At 40.8% G+C, this 13847-nt stretch overlaps 2 protein-coding genes across 3 annotated transcripts in view; both read right to left on the bottom strand.

The window, feature by feature from the left end:
- LOC105356170 (uncharacterized) overlaps positions 1-8704 on the bottom strand; it is a 185780-nt gene extending 177076 nt beyond the window's left edge. Inside the window, exons 1-3 of one of the 2 annotated variants that reach the window (XM_078934750.1) lie at positions 8404-8704; positions 7809-8141; positions 5027-5185 (exon numbers count right to left, since the gene is read on the bottom strand). In XM_078934750.1, the coding sequence (XP_078790876.1) occupies positions 5027-5185; positions 7809-8141; positions 8404-8443 (532 nt within the window). In that variant the 5' untranslated portion in view covers positions 8444-8704. The remainder of the gene's footprint in view (positions 1-5026; positions 5186-7808; positions 8142-8403) is intronic. The other variant, XM_078934751.1, reaches the window with a different exon arrangement.
- Positions 8705-11564: 2860 nt separating this feature from the next.
- Positions 11565-13847, bottom strand: part of LOC101159134 (xenotropic and polytropic retrovirus receptor 1 homolog) — a 33235-nt gene continuing 30952 nt past the window's right edge. Inside the window, exon 16 of the mRNA XM_023964785.2 lies at positions 11565-13572. Within this exon, the coding sequence (XP_023820553.1) occupies positions 13518-13572 (55 nt within the window). The 3' untranslated portion in view covers positions 11565-13517. The remainder of the gene's footprint in view (positions 13573-13847) is intronic.

The following is a 13847-nucleotide window of genomic DNA, read 5'->3' as shown; positions in this document are numbered from 1 at the left end:
CACCCAAAAGACAGCGCGAGGGGTATGAAAATAAATAAATAGATTGATGCCCCCCCTCATCCCCTCCACCCCCTGGTGGTCGTGGGGTGTAAGTACAATGAAGAGAGGATGGGGTCCTTTACGTTCCGTAAAACAGCGGAGTGAATGTTTTTTTTTTTAAAAAAAATATGGGGTCAAATGCAACCAAAAGACAGCGCGAGGGGTATAAAAATAAATAAATAGATTGATGCCCCCCCCCCTCATCCCCTCCTCTCCCTCCACCCCCTGGTGGTCGTGGGGTGTAAGGACAATGAAGAGATGAAAAAAATATGGGGTCAAATGCACGCCAAAGCACAGCGCGAGAGGTATGAAAATAAATAAATAAATTGATGCCCCCCTTCTCCCCCCCTCCACCCCCTGGTGGTCGTGGGGTGTAAGGACAATGAAGAGAGGATGATAAAAAAAAAGTATTGTCTCGTGGGGTCGTTTACGATCCGTAAAACAGCGGAGTGAACGCTTTTTTTTTTGGAGAAAAAAAAAATAAAGTATTGTCTCTTGGGGTCATTTGAGCTCCGTAAAACAGCGGAGTGAACGCTTTTTTTTTTAATAATACGGGGTCGAATGCACGCCAAAGCACAGCGCGAGGGGTATAAAAATAAATTTAAAAAAAAATGATACCCTCCTCCCTCCCTCTCCACCCCCTGGTCTTGGGGTGTAAAGAAAATGAAGAGAGGATGGAGAGAGAAAAAAAATAAAGTATTGTCTCGTGGGGTCACTTATGCCCTGTAGAACAGCGGAGGGAATGGGTTTCGTGCTGGCCACCGAGAAATGCATCGTGGGGTCACTTATGCCCTGTAACACAGCGGAGAGGATGGAAAGAGAAAAAAAAAAAATAAAGTATTGTCTCGTGGGGTCACTTATGCCCTGTAGAACAGCGGAGGGAATGGGTTTCGTGCTGGCCACCGAGAAATGCATCGTGGGGTCACTTATGCCCTGTAACACAGCGGAAGGAGTTACATTTTTTGCAGGGGGGTCATGCAGACCCCAAAGCACATACCAACCTAAGCGAGCGGAAGGGTTATGAAAAGTTTTAATCTCTATTTTTGATATATCTGGTAAGTGGCTCCTTATATCACTTAGCTAAATGTGACACGAGTGTACTTCATAGATATTCTTCAAGGTAAAATGTCTATATTTGTGAGTAATTACACTATCAAGAACTATTGCTTCTGAAATTTGTTTGATGTATCTGTGGTACTTGGAGTCGTACATTCGTTTTTAATTTGATTTAATCTGACACTGCATATTTTCAAGAAATGTATCCTTGATTATGATTATACTGTATTACAATAAAAAATCTGTGACCTAGATCGGTTTGAGTTCACCTGGGTTTTTTGTGTGTTCGGACTCATTGTCTGCATCCTGTTATTATTTAATAGCGTTCACAATTTTACATTCTTTTAAGAATCTGAACGAAAGAATGTTACCTAAAAGATCATTTTATATTAAAATCCATAAAATCATTCTTGCTGCATCAGATGCAAATTCTATTAAAGATGGTAATTCCTGTTGGTTTTTTTTTCTCTTCAATAAAATTTAGAACACTGATTACGCAAATGACAGTGTTTAGTAAAAGCAACAAGCCCACATATGACCGGGAAAACTCACCGTTTTGTAACAAAGCCATGTAAACACGTGAAGCTTGTAAACATTAAATCTCAAGGTTACAAAAGTCCTGAAAATCTGTGTCCGAATTCCCTCCCTAATCGATAACTATAACGGCATACAGTGCTGCACAATTTAGTGTTTATAGTTTTTAAAAGCAATTAAATGCGTGCGTGGTAGACCGGATAGCTTCTGATTTCCGGTTCCTGCAGCTTGACAAGAAAAACAGAATGGTGCAATACTGCCACCACCTGGTGTGGAGGTATTGCACCAACTGCTCCTGTTAAAACTGATTTTCCAAAAAGCGAGCTGAGACACAACTTTTTATTTTTTGAAAGCAAAAACAAACAACAAAAAAAGAAAGCAATAAATAAATAAAAGGTATTTAATAATAATCTAAAGTCTTACAGTTGCAACAGGTTTTTTTTTTTTAAAAAAAGAAAGACATAAAACATAATCAAAAGTCCCAGCTAAAAAGAAAAAGTCGCTGTAAAGTTTACTTACCTTGACTCATGCCTTGCTGGAGTGAAAAATGGTTGAAAGAAAAAAAAAAAACAACAAGGAAAAAAACATATCAACTCCATTGTTTTATTGAGTTTCACAGGCAAGTCAAGTAACACAAGCAACAGTGAAAAGACAAAAGCATTTTTTTTTACAAAAGAAACAACAATATTTCACACACTCAAAGCGTCACAGGAACAGGCTGGACTGCGAATAGTAGTCGCAAACTCCACAGCGCGAGGGGTATGAAAATAAATTTTAAAAAAAATTGATACCCCCCCCCCCCTCCCTCTCCACCCCCTGGTGGTCTTGGGGTGTAAGGAAAATGAAGACAGGATGGAAAGAGAAAAAAAAAATAAAGTATTGTCTCGTGGGGTCACTTATGCCCGTTAAAACAGCGGAGGGAATGGGTTTCGTGCTAGCCACCGAGAAATGCATCGTGGGGTCACTTATGCCCTGTAACACAGCGGAGAGGATGGAAAGAGAAAAAAAAAATAAAGTATTGTCTCGTGGGGTCACTTATGCCCGTTTAAACAGCGGAGGGAATGGGTTTCGTGCTGGCCACCGAGAAATGCATCGTGGGGTCACTTATGCCCTGTAACACAGCGGAGAGGATGGAAAGAGAAAAAAAAATAAAGTATTGTCTCGTGGGGTCACTTATGCCCTGTAACACAGCGGAGAGGATGGAAAGAGAAAAAAAAAAATAAAGTATTGTCTCGTGGGGTCACTTATGCCCGTTTAAACAGCGGAGGGAATGGGTTTCGTGCTGGCCACCGAGAAATGCATCGTGGGGTCACTTATGCCCTGTAACACAGCGGAGAGGATGGAAAGAGAAAAAATAAATAAAGTATTGTCTCGTGGGGTCACTTATGCCCGTTAAAACAGCGGAGGGAATGGGTTTCGTGCTGGCCACCGAGAAATGCATCGTGGGGTCACTTATGCCCTGTAACACAGCGGAAGGAGTTACATTTTTTGCAGGGGGGTCATGCAGACCCCAAAGCACATACCAACCTAAGCGAGCGGAAGGGTTATAGCAACACAGGCAGCAGGTGAAACCTGTCACACCTGAAAGTCAGGTGGGAAAACTTAACACAACGGTCAGTATTTCTAAAGAAAAAAACTTGCTGGAAATAATGTCGTTAGTGTGGAACAATGCATTTTTCCACTGCAGAACTAGAAGTTTGATGGGGAAAAAAAAAATCAAAACTCAGTAGTTCTTTGCAATAGTGATGTTCACGTTTCACAGCCTTGCAGTGTTTTTTAAGTTCAATTTTGAATGTTTTTTGTTTTTTTTTACAGCACATTATGTTCTGCGTCCTGATTGGCTGTAGACCGTCGTCAATCAATCTCCTCTGTGGCGCGTCTCCTGCACAGAATGAGTTCAGCTTGCAAAGATGATCTTAGTGTTCATTCTATAATTCTGCACGTTTGTCTGTTTCTATGAATGTTTGAACTTTAGGAGTTTAAACAAAAGAGGAAACGTGGTAAAAGGTTCATGTTTGTCTGAGAAAAGTGTACAAAGTGAGAGGTTTTACAGTCCTAAAACATCTGTAATTATTATAAAAATGCTGTTTTTGATAGTAAAAAGGTCATTTCTCCCATTGTTGGATCAATAAAGTTCTATTCTATTGTACACTGATCTTTTTTGTTTTTTTGCTCAAATGCACAAGTTCTCAACTGTGGAACCTGCAGAAAAATGTTGCATCTCTGGTTGTTTCTGTTCATTTGTCGCAGAAAAAAATCTTTATTCCTCAACGGTGCGGCTGTAGCTCAGTGGGTCGGTTGGTTGGTGAAGGGTTTGAACACCTATTCCTGCCTGTCTGAGAAAGCCGTCGGAGCAGAAAGGGTATTTAACTTTCTCTCTGCAGGTCTTCTAGTGAGGTGTTTTTAAACCTTTTTTGAGCCACGGCATACTTTAACCTTGACAAAAATCCCGCGGCACACCAGCACCCAAAAATTCAAAAAAAGGAGAAACTCATAGTCTGGATTGATCTACAGCCCCTCTGCAATCTCACATGCATTTTTGTGATAATTGTGTCAGAAAAAGCTGGAAGCTGCAGCTGTTTTTTCTAAAAGATGTAATAAAAGTTAAATTAAAAGATTTAAAAACTGTCTGATGTGTATTCGTTGTGGTTTCAAGACGTTTAACAACGACGACTCATTGTGCGCTGAGATGCTGTCACTTTCACCCAATGCATCATGGGAGATGCAGTGCAAACAGCCGCCGAACGCAGAGACTAGTGTCTCTGAGCTTCATTGTTTTGTTCACATGTTCCACGGTGTGATACCTGATTATGTGGAAAGCTACAACAAGCTTTAGCTGGTATTTTTGTTGGAACTGAAAGACTTTATGAGCAGGATCAGAACAAGGAAGTGAAGACTTTAGCCACTTCTGATTGGTCAGACTGATGACGTGTGATTAAGCCTCCAAGAATGATTGGTGGAGACAGTTAAAGGGGCGGGACTTTTCCTTACACAGTTATAGCTGCATCTAAATCGCGGTACCGTCATTCTTATCAAAATTTCTTTAATAGAATCAAATAAACAAAAAGAAAAAGGTATCTTACAATCTTTCTTATTTATAACTACTCAGTGTTTTATCAGGGCCTGTTTGGATGAACAAAGAGCTGATATCCTGTAGATAGGAAATGTTTTTGTGCGCGGCACACAGGTTGAAAACACTGTTCTAGTGGTCTGTGGTCGATGAAGCAGATCAGTGAACCTCTGATTAAAGATCTGGGTAAACTATGATTTTAAGGCTTTTGTGGAGGCAGATAAGATCAGTGAATATCAGTCGATCGTCCAACATAAAGGAAAACAGGGCAGATCGATCAGTGCCCCCCCCCTGTGCTGTTGTGTTTCACCCCTAAGGACTTTTTACCATAATGCCCCTCTAAGAGGTTAGACTCCACACTGCTGACGCGATGATCTTCTTGATTTTCTTTTGATTCTTCGCTATGGGACCTGGAGTGAGCTGCCTGTAGACATGGCGGCTCCTCTTCCTCCACTTCATCCTTACACTCATGCTGCTGTGGGAGATCTGCAAGAGACATATCAGTGATCGTGCATTTATTGATGCTATAAGAAAAACTAAAACCTGAGGAAACGCTGAGAAAAATCTAGTTTGTCTGAATTGTTACAAGTTCATTACATTAGTTAAGCATCTTTTTTCTTTTTTACTAAAAAAAAGAAAAAAATGGTGGAATGTGAAGAGTAGGACATGAACTGCAGTTAAATCCTTGTCGATCTGAGCTTTCACACTGGCCTGTTTGGTCTGGACTTTACTACCAACCAACCAAACAAGCAAACTTTGGCCCACCTGACGAAGAGGGTCACATGGAGGCGAAGCTGGTTGAAGGTAGTGTTTACTGCCTTTAGCTAATTGAACTCCATAAACTGCATGTAAACATACCAGTGATGTGCAGTCATGGGAGGCTGTGCCTCACCTGCAGAATATAGCTTCAAAAATACATAAATAAAGGGAATATCATTTTTAAAAAGAAAAATGAAACTCAAATATTAATTTTTAGACATGTCTATTCAATGACTACTTTTTTCTTTGTGGGTTTTCAACATTTCTTTGGTAAGAAACACAAAAAAAGTAGGGAGTTTATGAATTTCCTGTTTAAAGACACGAGAAAGCAGCAGGTGAGGCTCCGGCCTGCGCCGCACACACCCACTAGAACTGCAGCTGACGCATGCGCTTCTTTTCTATATCTGTCTTTCTATTGTCCTAAAAGATGCTTTATTTTAATTTGCTTATTTCTCGCCAACTGTCCGATTACACTGATGCCAGTTTATGACCCATATCGTCTTTTTTATCCTCTAAAAATGTGCAATAGAAATCCACTAGAGGCAGAGGGTGATCCCAGAGAAAAGAAAACTAGAATTACTGTCAAGTGCAGTGACCAGTTATTCTTTAATATTGTTTAGGATCGTTTTGTAAATGGAGGGTTATGTGTCTAAACTCAGGAATTTGTTTTGATCTAAATTTAGACAGAAATACTTTTCAAACTGAAGAAAGAAAAGGAAAACTTCTACAAACAGGTTATCTATGAGTTTAATCAGAAGGACTCTATTTATCAGTAAAAGTAAGTCAATAAAAACCATTTTGGTGCTTTTATTTTCTAAGCTACAGCTATGGAGGAAAATTGTTGAGATTAATGTTTAAACAAAAGATTTTAAGTGTAGCTATTCAAATGTTGAGTAAGCTACTCTGTAGGGTTCATATGTTAGTAAATCTGACGAACCGTGAACCTCACCACACAAACACATACATGTTACTCAGACAACAGGAACAAGCCTCTGATTTGGTCTTAGAACAACGTTTGTGTTTCACCTGATTTGAAAACTCAACGACTTGGAGCCAAGTCAGTTCACCAGGTCACCACTACATGACTGGCTAGTTGTCAATCAATCTTTATGTCTTTTCAATTTAAGAAGACAACACTGTGGCTCCAACCGTTTTCACCACTTCTGTGGTCAAATTTAAAACACTAAAGCTTCTTTTTCATTTTAACAGTGATGAACAGTCAGAGCGCTGCTGTAAATGCAAAGAAAAAGGCTGCTGGTGAGGTGAATTTTTAATGATCTACTGCCGCTCAGCAGAAACTATGTCATGGAAAAGGACACAAACGCTTGGGTGTGGTGATATGTTTGGTCCAGGGTAGGGGGGTTTGAATTTGTAAGGCTTTTACTTCTGCTCCCACCCTTTTGAATATTTCTTGTTTTATTTATTTAATTTTGTCCTTTTTTTCCTTTAAAGCAGCGGCCCCCAACCACCGCGCTGCGGACCGGTACCAGTCCGGGGGTCATTTGGTACCGGGCCGCACAGAAAGATTAAATAACTTACATTACTTCCGTTGTATTTATTTTGGACATTGAAAAATGTTTTGTTTTGAAAAAAATTGCCCAATTCTCTGTTCCATCCGTCTTTGTCAGTTTCGATGCAGGCCAAGGCGCTCTTCTCGGTCACGTGACAGGATACCGCTAAAATAAAACCCAGGAGCTAGCAAAATGAGTAAAAAACAAACGTCTTTGGAAAGTTTCTTTACCAAGGGGAAAAGGCCCAGCAAGGAGACAGAAGAGGAGCTTTCGACTTCCAAAAAAAGAAAGCTACATGTAATAGACAGCACTTCTTTTTTGCACCATGAGTGTGGGAAGGGGAGAGGAGGATGAGACCTGTGCGATGTACAATGACATCCATGTCAAAATAAAAGCTCAGGGCTCATCTTGTCATGTTTCTGATCCTCCTTCATCATAGTGATGCTACAGTAATCATCCGCCTACTATTGTAAGACCGGTCCGTGACAGTTTTGTGTAACGTCATCCCAGTTCGTGGCGTTAAAAAGGTTGGGGGCCACTGCTTTAAAGCATATGTCCACAGTAAAATAATGTCATATTAAGATGATTGGAGTGGGTCTTTAATTATAAATCAGTGCTGCAGAGTCCTACATTTGAAGTGTAATGAATTCTTCTTGACAGACACTAAAGCAATAAAAGAAATAATGCCTTTAATCTCTAAATGATATTGTATAGTTAACATAATATGCTGGGAAGCTCCAGTTGAGGACTTTTCTATATTCCAACCACATCATTTCTACCTTTGACCTCTAGCAGATGGCCTATAGCAGAGGGGAAATTGAGTTAATGGAGCCCCCTACCAGTCTTATGTAGATTTGTTGGACTCCAGGTGATTTCTGAGAGTCTGCGCTGAACATCCGCCTCCTCCTCCGTCTGTGCATCGTCGCTGTCAGAAGCTCCAGACGATTCTTCAGGTTTGGGTGTGAAGAGAGGCTGCAGAAAGGCCCCGTCCTCCTGCTTCACGCCATCCTCTGGGGGGGTGCACAGCTCCTCCTGTTCCTCTTTGATCCGAGGAGACTGGGGCTCCTCTCGTTCCTCTTTGATCTGTGGAGGTTCTGGCTCCTCCTGGTCCAGAGCAGAACATCCCTGCAGATCCACCAACGCCTCTTCCTCCTTCCAGGCCTGTGGGAGCTCTGGAAGCAAAGTGGAGGGAAAAGAAGTTCAGAATCCATGAGATCCAAGATGCATTCATCTAAATGTTAGCTTGTGCAGTTTGGACAAACAAATATTAACATCATCTTTATTATTATGAGAAAACTAACATGCATGACCATTGACGGCCATGTTTACATACTGACGTCATCGGCGTGACAGATCATCTCAGATCAGGCCTGTAAACGGTCCACCAAAGAATAAAAATTAAAATAAAAGCAAACAAATTAGGACAGTTGGTACCTGCAGGGGACGATCCAGCAGACATCCGGGTCCTTCTCATCTGTCAACCGGTCCTAAAGTGTCCGAGGACCGCGAGCCCCGACTGCGACGCTTTGATTTCATTTTTATTTTATCTATTAAATTTTTTGGGGTTACATTTCAAGTCCCACAAAGCACCCAAGACAAAGTTAAAATAGCTCACATTCTACTTTAAGGCCCAGTAGTACTGACAAGAGAACCGAACTTAAATAGACGAAACTCTGAGCTGGACCATCGCCATCGAAGAGTGGACTTCAGGAGCTACGGGTCGCATTGAAGCTCAAAAAGAGCGAAACGCGAGTACACGCAAAACACTCCAAACACTAGAATTATGACCAATGTGAAATGGTCAGGCATAAAAAATATAAAACAGTGGATTTGTAGAACTATGTCTCACTTTCCCCTAGATCTACAAGCTTTGACACATTTTTAGATGGAAAATTCATGAAGAAGGTTGTCTTGTAATTGGTTTCTTATTCTTCAATTTAAAGCACTAAATATAATACTTTTAGATAAACGAGATAGATTAAACTTTATTAATCCCATCCGTCAAATCATTTTCTCAACCTTCATAATCCTTTGTGAGGTCACAGGGCTGCTGGAGTCTGTCCCGGTTACCGTTGAGCAAAGGAAGGGTCATCCTGGACAGCTCCCCAGTCTGTAACAGAGCCACAAATCAAACTCACAATCACATCTAGCGACAATTTCATCATCAATTAACCTATGAAACATTTTTTTGGAATGTGGGAGAAGCCAGAGTGCCGCACATGCACAGGGAGAACATGCAAACGCCACACAGGAAGAACCCAGCCAAGATTTTGAACCAGGGCCTTCTCACTGAGGTGAACCACGATGCGGTCCCAGGGCGGCATGGGGCGTTTTTGTGTTACGGCTGTAAGTATTCTCCTCAGTGTGGAGGACCCATCAAACAAAACAAAAATCTTTACTATAGAGCTGCATTCGATGGATCGTTTTGAAATATTACACAGGTTCTGAAATTCTAAAAATACATTGCACCGAAAAGTTTCCACAGTGTTGTATGTGCTGTTTACACTGCAAGGTGGTGCTGTTCCGTCTGATGGCTGTGGGGAGGAATAAAAGGCAGTCTCATACCATTGATGGTACTGATGGTGCCATGATGGAGGACAGTTTTACCAGCATCCTTCAGTCTGCTGCAGCCCGGGACTGAACCAACTTTTTAAGTCTCTTCCTGTCCATCTCCATGCCGTCTCCATTGATTCTTGTGCGTAGTGCACAGGTTTCAAACTCCAGGCTTTGAGGGTTAGTGTCACACTTTATCCAGGTAATCGGCTGAGGATGAGGCAGTTTCTGGAAAAAATCAGCAGGATGCCGGGCCCCGAGGTCTGGAGTCTGACACCATGAGTGTAGACGATTGCTGAATGTCCCACAGTGTCACAGAAAGTTGGTGAAAGCTGCCACGATCACCTCCGCAGGTGGAGCTTACTTTGGTCCTTTCTGTAATTCTTCACAGTCCAACAACACTTCTTCCTCCCAAAATGCAGGACTGCTTGTGATTCCCAGAATATGTAAAAGCCCAGTTGAAGGCAGAGCCTTCAGCCACCAAGCTCCTGTTTTATGGAATAAGCTCTCATGGAAGAGAGGCCGACACAGTTTCTGCATTCAAAGTTAGGCTTAAAACATTTCTCTTTGGACAGACTTGTTGCCAGACTAGCTAGTACTCAGAGAATATTTATTTTTTTGCTCCCCTATCTCATCTACTGTAATAATGTTTGAGGGAATAATAAAGTGTCATCACATCCACTGTACATATTTCTCTGCAAAAGGAAGATTGATTCATAAACCGGGCCAGGGCAGCCAGCTCCCCCTGCTTAGATTAATACTATATTGTATTAATATTGATATGCTAAAAATGTAGATTTGCTGTTATTGTTATCAATATTATCATCTGCTATAAATACCATAATGCGTGCAACTTACTAATAACGTGTTTGAATGAGATTTCAATAACAATTAATTGTTAGTCGGCTGCTAGAAGTTAGAAGCATGGGCAGTATGGTGCACTGGGGTTCTGTCCTCTATTCTCATCTCTATTCATGTTTAGTTTAGTCTGTTTAGTTTAAGTTGAGCTCATTTTAATTTCAATCAGCTCATTTTAGGTTTTGTATAACTACCGTTGAGAGAACTGTGTTGTGATATTGGGCTTTATAAATAAAGTTGAATTGAATTGAACATAACATTTCTCAGGGTGAATCAATAATGCCCCTTTGGGGTGACAGTGTGTGTGTGTGTGTGTGTGTGTGTGTGTGTGTGTGCGTGTGTGAGTGTGTGTGTATGTGTGTGTGTGGGTGTGTGTGTGTCCATGGACTGGTGTCTGGCTTTTACCCTGTAGCCAGGGTTCGCCTCTAGCCACCTTTCTCACCGCTTTCCACCTCCCACTGACTCAAATAGTTTTCATCTCAGACATCCCTCAGTATAACGCAACATTTATTGTGACATTTTTATTTAAAACTAAACGTATTTTCTGATTTTTTTAAAACTTTTAAATTGTTATTTATTATTTTATGTCTACTGTTTCTTTAACTCGGTGCCAACAGAATTTCATAGTACAAATACAATGACAATAAATATCTTTTAAATCTTTGAATCTAATGAACAGAGACCGCCAAATTAAAAGCATCCATGTAATAAAGAAAGTTTGTTTCGCTTAAATGTAAAAAAGAGCGGCGAGGGTTTGAGTTCCATCCAAAATATGAAGGACAAGGGTAAAACAAATATGGTTTCCACCTTAGAGACAAAACCATTTTTTTACACTTTTTACTTTCAATGTTTTTGCTTCTTAATTGAATCATAAATACTTTTGGTTTTTCTAAGATAAAATTCTTTTAATTTGGAAGGAATGGGTATTTTCAAGTATGTGGAGTGACCTCAGCCTATAGCATGAGGGTTTTCATAATCTAACAGAAAAATAATCCAGATAATCTCTAGATACCAATGCAAATTTGAAACAGCAGTAAAGTCTGTTCTAACAAATTTAAAAGCAGTCATTTATTTTAAAAATAATTTGCTAACCTCACCTGGTTCAAATAACTCCCATGATGCACTGTAGAACATCATACCAAAATAAAAGCATGGAAACCCAGCTGAAATCACAACTGAACAGGTTTGAAATGAGTAAGAAAAAGGATTTATTGATTGTTGACGATGAGCGAGGATCTAAGACCACGACGTTCATCAGAGCTCTACTTTCAAAAGTACAACAGAATGAGACACAAAGCTTCTTAAAAAGTTTACAACTCTGCCATTGATTCTCAGATTTAAAAAAAAAAGCTTTAGTGAGATAAAAATACAACTTTTTACAGGAACTGAATTGCTTTTTCACTCAGAGCCAAAGAGAAAGATGAAAACCTGGAAATGACGTTTGGCGTTAAGGTGCACAGAAAGTGACTGCTGAGTCACTAGACACTGCATGCACAAGCGATGAACAAAAAGTGTTATGGCTGCAAAACAGTGCAAAAACAAAGATGAAATCAGAGAATGTCGTGAAATACCAAAGGAATAAACTTTGAAAGCAGCACAATGTGCAGCTGAAGAGTTTTGGCCATATTTGGAACGTAAGACTAAAAAAATAAAAAGGAATGAAGTTATGACATGAAAGCCTTTTCTCCAGTGTTGTTTAAAGGAAGCAGCAAAGAAGGATGACTTATTTTTTTTTTTAAATCCTGCCTGCAGAGAAGTGTGCTTCATCCATCAGACGATTGAGGGAGAACATGTCAGGAGTTTGGAGAGCAGCAGCAGCCCCTCAGTCTGCTTTCCAAAAGCATACAAGTGTCTGCTCAAAAGATGGATGTGGAAAAAAAACTAAACGTTTTCTCTGCAGTCTAGACTTTACAATAGTTACTGGGGGGAGAAAACAAATTGTGAATTATAAATAATTTGTACGGAACATATTAAAATAACATTTTAGATGTTAGATATATTATTTAATCCAAAAATATATAAATACACCAGAACTAAAGTGTAAAGATGTTTCTGCTAACAGTCCGGAATGACATAAGCTCTGACTGACTAATTTGTTCCAAGAGTGAAATCAAATCCCAGATTGGACCAGTAGGGGGCGTTTTCATCATTTTCATCCAACTTTTTTTTCCAAAAAGACTAAATCATCAAGTTCATGTAGGACTTCTGCAGAGAAGAGGAAAATTTAAAGTCAAGCGGACACGTTCTCCGTGTTTTTTCTTTTTTCTCTGGTACATTCAGCAGAGGCATCCGTTGTGGTTCTTGCAGGCCGCTTCCATTCATTCAGGGTCACTTCTTTTTTTTCATTTGGACTTTTTACATTTAAATCGCACCCTAATGGCATATTTACAGTTAAAATGGGTCAAACCATTCCTGAAGGAGTCTCTTGGAACGTTCCTTGTGAAGACAAACAGTCACGTACTTGAGTATCTGTATAAACTTGGACCCATCGGAGTTCACTCAACACATTTTCTGATCCTGGCTAAGGTTTCCTTCAAAGTGCGTGAGGTGAGGTTAGGTAGACAGAGTCGTTCTCATCACAGTCTGACGATGTAACAGAGGATGAAGAGGAAGAGGAGGAGATAAGACCACTGTGGAAAAACGGTCTGGCTCTACGAGGCAGATACCACCTCCTGATGTGGCACTTTTTTTTCTTCTTTTCTTTAGGCTCCTCTGAGCGTTCTTGGGATGTTTAAAGTGGGATTCATGACAGCAGGGGCGGCAATCCCTGCAAGACACAGATGTGGCGGGAACACTTCAGGCCCGGCCTCCTTCAGGAGGCAACGAGGTGCAGCTGAGGAAAACCTGCAGGTGAGAGTTCCTGCCCGTCGCCACCAGCTCCTCACCCACTCAGCCAGAGTTTTAGCAGGACGCTCACTGTTGGTGGAGACTGAAGGTGGGTTCGCCGCGTGAATGGCTCGATTGTTCGAAAAGTCCTCCTCCTGGATGATTTTAGATCCCAAGAAGCGGCTCGTGCACCGGAGAAGAGATGGCGAGATTTGATCTGGGACGCCACTCGCTGGGTCGTTTCTCCTTTAGGTAGTGGAGTTCCCCACTTTGAATAAATTCTGGACCCAGGCGAGAGGCGTGGCCTGATGTCAGGAGTCATCGTCCGTGTCCTCTATCAGGACTTTGGTGTCACGGGTCTTTGACCTGAAAAGGACAACGAAGAGCAAATGTTTTCAGGAGGAACATCTTCAACAGCATCAAAGCTGCGTTCATGTTCTGCTCTGCTCTTATATGGTCCAATTTACACACAGAACTACACTTTTTTGTGTTTATTTCTTTTGGTGTCAGATGCAGTTTTCAAAGGTTATTTCAGATCTTTGCATTCTTCCTATTTTGATGTTCACATTCAGCAGTTCCTTCATTTAAAAGTCTGCTGTGTGAAGAGTTGGTTCCTCAGCTACAGGACTCGGTCTCTCAGC

This window comes from Oryzias latipes, chromosome 17, assembly GCF_053564925.1.
Source record: "Oryzias latipes strain Hd-rR chromosome 17, Olatipes_Hd-rR_3.1".
Lineage (NCBI taxonomy): Eukaryota > Metazoa > Chordata > Actinopteri > Beloniformes > Adrianichthyidae > Oryzias > Oryzias latipes.
Note: the sequence above shows the minus strand (reverse complement) of the source record. Positions and strands in the feature narration are given on the sequence as shown.